General features: G+C 30.6%; 1 protein-coding gene across 2 annotated transcripts; it reads right to left on the bottom strand.

Annotated features, from left to right (window-relative positions):
• Positions 1–1,077: 1,077 nt before the first annotated feature.
• On the bottom strand, positions 1,078–2,924 carry LOC108573176. Of its 2 annotated transcripts, none has more exons than XM_017935565.1 (3): positions 2,233–2,924; positions 1,555–1,746; positions 1,078–1,434 (listed from the first exon to the last, which is right to left on the bottom strand). In XM_017935565.1, the coding sequence occupies exons 1-3, from the start codon at positions 2,482–2,484 to the stop codon at positions 1,198–1,200; spliced, it is 681 nt and encodes a 226-aa protein (XP_017791054.1). In that variant the 5' UTR covers positions 2,485–2,924; the 3' UTR covers positions 1,078–1,197. The 2 variants fall into 2 exon arrangements, with proteins under 2 accessions (XP_017791054.1, XP_017791055.1); XM_017935566.1 differs by having other exon boundaries at positions 1,078–1,380.
• Positions 2,925–5,857: the final 2,933 nt, after the last annotated feature.

The raw sequence follows: 5,857 nt of genomic DNA, 5'->3' as shown, positions 1-5,857 counted from the left end.
TTGTAAATAATTATTGTTTCATGTATGATAAAAATTGGTCTTTTGTTGTACATGCAATTTTGATATTGAATAAAATTATACCTATATACAAATAAAAATTATTACTTAGAAACACTTCAACAATCATATTAAATTTGTAGCTGATAATCAGAACACCTTGACCATACATTATCTTATATATACATAATATTACCCAGTCTCAATAGATATACCAAAAGTCAGTAAAACAGAGTGCAAAATTCCATTAAACTGTGAAAGTACTTATATTATAAAAATGTATTTGTATTGTAATAGATATATATACTAATTAAATTTTATGCAATTAAGAATACTACCTATAAATAACATAAGTATAAAAAGGATAAAATATGACAAAAATTGTGTAGTGCATTTCCTTCACTGCTCCTCAAACTACACTCATTCCAATTTAATTTGAAGAGATGGAATTGCCTTGTATTATAATTTATGTATATTACCCTAATATATACATATCCATTTACTTTGCTAGTACTACTGTGTGTTAGAGCTCATTTTTTTCCATATACATATAGATGAGCAAATATTTTGTTACAAATATTGTCAGTCACACTTGATGCTGCCATTATATTAAATTGGGCAGAATAATACAAAATATTATTTGTTTATACATGCATTCATAACTGATCTTTTAAAACCAATAATGCACTAATATAAATTACTACCATACCAAAAGGATATTAGTGTTACTATTAAATACTCTATATGTTTAAATAAGAATGAAAATAATATTCTGAGAAATACCTTATCTTGTATTTTAAACAAGTTCTTCTGAACTTTTCTACTTGTAATATCTGGATTCAATGCTCATCTAACATATTACCAATGACAATGGACGGAGTGGAGGAATGCATACATAAAAGCCAAGGGTCAAAATTTAAGGAAAATATGGTAAATGATACTTTACATTAATATTTGTGCTGTTAATCTATGGAAATATAATTTTTTACATTTGAAATTCAGGCAAAATAAGTCGAACGACTTTATAGAATCAATCTCAAAGTGACTACTGAAAAAGATAAAAAGGATAGTTGTCTTGTTTATAAATAAATCAGGTAAATCCCACAATGACAAACTGTGATTCAGGTTGATTTGCATAAAATTAAAAGAATGTCCATATTGTGTGATCTTACTACACATTGATGCACTTAGCTTTTGTACTCAACCTGGAATTTGATTAGCAATGGTATTAGGACCAGTGGTGACCACGGAAGGAATTGCAGAATCCTGCATTAGAGTACGTGTTTCCTCTTCTTGATCGGAAAGTGGTATTGCTGGGGTGTCGTGGGAACTTGTCTGCTTTAACTTCAGTTGACTTGGCAGCTCCGTAAGTACCGGTCCGTACTGCGAAGTGGAACCCACCAGCAAGTCAGTCGATGGATTCAAACCGCCCAACATCTTTCCTCATAGCAACGCGTATATAAGATAAAGAAACGAACGTACATGCCAAAGCGCGGATGGTTTCCGGTAAACAAAACCAAACTCAAAATATACTTCTACAAAAAATATTTTGCCTACCTGACCACTACTTCCAACCATTCCACCCCTTGGAGATTTACCACGATGGAAGAAACGAATCCAAGTCCAGCCAAAACCTAACAGAATTCCTATAAGCATCATAGTAGCACCTAATGCTATGGAACTTTTTGCAGCATCTTCAACATGTTCTTCAATACTTGTAGGTGTGGCTGGATGTTCATTCACTTTTATCTACAATTATTTTTAGTTTATTTTCATATATTATTTAACAGAAATATTTAATTATAAAATTGATAAATCAGTTACTTTACAAATTTAAAAATATATTTTATGAAGTTTTACTTGCTATAATCTTTTGTATACATTAATATTTTAATGCTATAATCCTTATAAAAAATGTATGTATTACAAAAATGAAATTAATAAAGAAATGTGAAATTTATATATTATTATTACGATTAGCAAAAAATATTTCCATTGTATACATTAAACGAAAATATTTTGAAATAAAACAAAAATTATTGTCAGTCTTTAAATGCTAAATCAACAAGACACCTGCTGATTAAAATAAGACTATACATCATATATGTATTTCAAACATAAATAAGAACCGTAGTCTCGTTTAAATACACATTATACTGTTATCTCTTAAGGATTCAAATATTCTCATAGTAAAAATCATGATGTTGAAAAATTATTATACACCTTTAAAGTTACCTCTGTCTTATTTTCCTGTGATGTGTCATTGGATACAAAACTAACCAACATCGTCGTCAAACCAGCAACAAAAAATGACAAAGCGACCGAGAATAATACCCATTCGAACCACTTTCTAGAGCTGAGTTTATGTCTGGACATAATCCTCCAGAAACCACTTCTTAAACTACCACCACCTCCAGCACCATCACCACCGCTATCATATGTATAACCCACTGTCGTGGGTTGATAAACGGCACCGCTATCTGGCATATCTTTTCGCGAAATATATGCAATTTTTGCAATTTTCTATGCCCAGTAGTGGGCACCTTAATCACTCGCGAAACTTTTTGTTAAAAAGTACTAATCGGAAATGGATAAAAGTGGTATTGCCCAATACAACGTAAAAAGCGGTATTATTCCGTTGTCAACGTGTCAACAACTAATTCACGTTTGTAATTGTTTCTAAGCTTCTATTTTGTGCACTGTAACTTTAATTTTGTACGAATTTATTACTATATGCATTCGCAATGCAGATGCAATGTGCGCGTATGACGTACAAGACACCTAGACGTCACGTATCAAAAATCCACTACGGATGCCATAGATATCATGGATTAAAGTTATACGAGTGATATCAACAAAATATATCTGGTTTTCCCTCAAAGATACTGATTGCTATTGCTGTATGGTGGCACCACAATCGGATTCTACGCAGCACTTTCATGGAAAGAAATAAGAGGAGATATGCGTGAATGGATAAGTAAAGATTATTGATTTTAAGCATACAATCATGAAGAGAATAATTTATCATTTTTAAAGAAATATTTTATTCCTTTTTGTAAAAATTTTACAATACATTAATACTTAAGTAATGCATAGAGTACTATTATGCGCATCAAAATTTTCATTAAACATCTTTATTTTATGGGACACATAATGTAAGAAAACATAACTCGTACTAAGTAAAATGTACGTAATAATTACTGCAATTAAATAGGAAAGTATTAGATATAAATTAAAAAATGTTACTAATAAATATAAATTTATTTTTATCTTTTGGATGGATACTTGATAACAACACAGGCGAAACAGGCACAAACAAGGTACAGGATAGACCTAACACTTAATATATGTATTTTTGTGTCCAACGTTCTGAAATACCGATCATGTAAAATGCCAGAGGTTTTGTTATGCCCTCTACTATATAGAGCGGTGGGTTTAAGAATTACATATGTACAATCTAACCATGAAAGATGGTAAAGTCAACAGATGTAAAAAGATCCTCTTTTGTTAAATCTACGTATAAAGATACATACTGTATACGTATTGGATTGCCTGGGTAGAACTATTGACAACCTTTCGACAGCAATAAAACACAAGCATAGGATGAATTATCCAATGAAAAACTACGTTCTTATATTTTTTATTACAGTATAATGAAAGTATAAGATTTTATTGATGAAAGTAAGTCTAAATGCGGCCTCATTAAGAATGCTTTTAATTACACATAATACCACTGTAAAATTTGTTTACGAAAAATACCCACATGAGAGCAATAAAAAGTAAATGGGTCGCAAAAGAAATCAACTAAAGGGTAAGGTATAAAGGTTAGGTTAATAGCTATAGAATAAAGATTGACAGATATTAATTTTTTGGCTATATTTATTTCAGGAAATATACAATTTTAACCAAATATGAACTCAGAAGAAAATTTAGATATTCACAAAGATTCTGTGAATCTAGACAAATATTTGGAAGTGACATATTCTTTCGCCGAATTTTACTTATAATTATAGTAGCCTGCCTAACTTTTAGTTTGGCATATAACCATAAAATTGAACCTAACCTATCTACAAAATATCTAGCAAGCTGAAACGTTATTTAACTAGTTGTCATAAAAAGTGTTATTATTTGGAAAGTACTGCTGCTATTATAATTATATACACTTATTATAATTCACTTTCAAGTACTGTGTAAATCCGATGTTAGGTATCGATACTTATTCGACTAAACTAAGATCTTTTAGTATCGCAGCCGATTTGCTCGAATTATTTGATATATAGTTACAATTATATATCAAATAATATCGATTGCCCAGGCCTCACCACGTGGAGGTTGCTGCGAATGGAGGCCCGCCCTATCCACACGGTCCCATCCACCCTCCTTTTACGCGACTACTATTTATTTTCTACTCATTCATGCAACGCAACACCTCCTACTGATTGTATATTTGCAATACGTTCGAATTTTCGATCGCTATGCAAACGAACAATAGCAGAAGACTGAAGGAATTTTAACTAAAAAAAAAAAAATAAAAAGACGACGAGAAAAGAAAGAAAAAAATACAAAAAAAAATGTTAAAAGTATCCTATTAATTTAAACTTAAAGTACTTTAAGTTTAGCTTAAACTTATGCTGTAAGCTAAAACCTGACGAACTAGGACTGATGAAAGCCTTAATTCTATACAAGATATGTATTAATTTATACATATATCATTACTCTGTATTCTTATCACTACACAAGAATATGTGAAGTAGGAATCTGACTCGTGGAATATTCGAAACACAAAAGAAGAAAATATAAACAAATACGTCCCGCAAAGAAACACATCAACTTAAAGGACTGACTGCACACGGCTATCTCGAAAAAAAATCAAGCGTTTCTGTTCAAAATTGTTTACAGGAAACTAACGAAAGGAAAAAAATTACAATGTTTACAAACTGAGAGCTACCGTCCTAAACAACATGTAACTCGAGCACTGAATTTTCGTTAAAAACTTGCCTATTTAAATGTTAAAGTCTTAAATACTATCCTACTTAAGTAGAATTCTTACTTAACTTAAAAGTCGCCTGCCTGTCTAAGAATCTAACTTAATGTAGAAAAACGCCTACCTGTCTAATGATTTAACTTAAATTAAGAATCGCCTATTTAATTAGGAATTTAACTTAATGTCGAAAAATTGCCTACCTGACTAAAGATTTAACTTAAATTATAAATCACCTTCTTAATTAAGAATCCAATTTAATGTTGAACATACCGTGGTTGATTAAAATGCCACGTTCGTTTGGAAAACAACCTCCCTAATTAGAAATCTATATTGCACCCTGCCTATTCTAAAAATCTAAAGGGATATAAAGGAGAAAGAAGGGAAATATCAGTATGGTAAGATGAATTGCTCGTATGCTTCTCTGTCACCTGCAACAAACTCAAATTCAAACGAAATTAGTAGATAGACTTTACAAGTTACAATATGGGCGTCATTTACTTTTTTTCTTCGAATAATTTCCTCAGTTTTCGATAAAGCGAATCTGTAACAAACTCGTTTTTTGTTGGATTAATAAAAGCAAAAATGAAAGTTTAACAGCTGAAAAAAAAGATATTATGCACATATACGTATAAAATATTAATAATTATTATTATTGGGGAATGGAGTACTGTTTCCATAAGGACACAGCTTACATCCGAAAGCCTCAGCAATAATAATTAAAAATGAATGTTTAACAGCTGAAAAAAAAGATATTGTGCACACATCGTACATATATTTTTACATATTCATTGAAATAAAAGTGATATTAAAAAAAAGTGAAAGGTACTTTTCATTGTTAGCAATTACTTGATACACATTAATAACAAATTATTTTGG

Source organism: Habropoda laboriosa, unplaced genomic scaffold (assembly GCF_001263275.1).
Source record: "Habropoda laboriosa isolate 0110345459 unplaced genomic scaffold, ASM126327v1 scaffold124, whole genome shotgun sequence".
NCBI lineage: Eukaryota > Metazoa > Arthropoda > Insecta > Hymenoptera > Apidae > Habropoda > Habropoda laboriosa.
The sequence above is the reverse complement of the archived record's forward strand: the minus strand, read 5'-3'. Positions and strand labels throughout refer to the sequence as shown.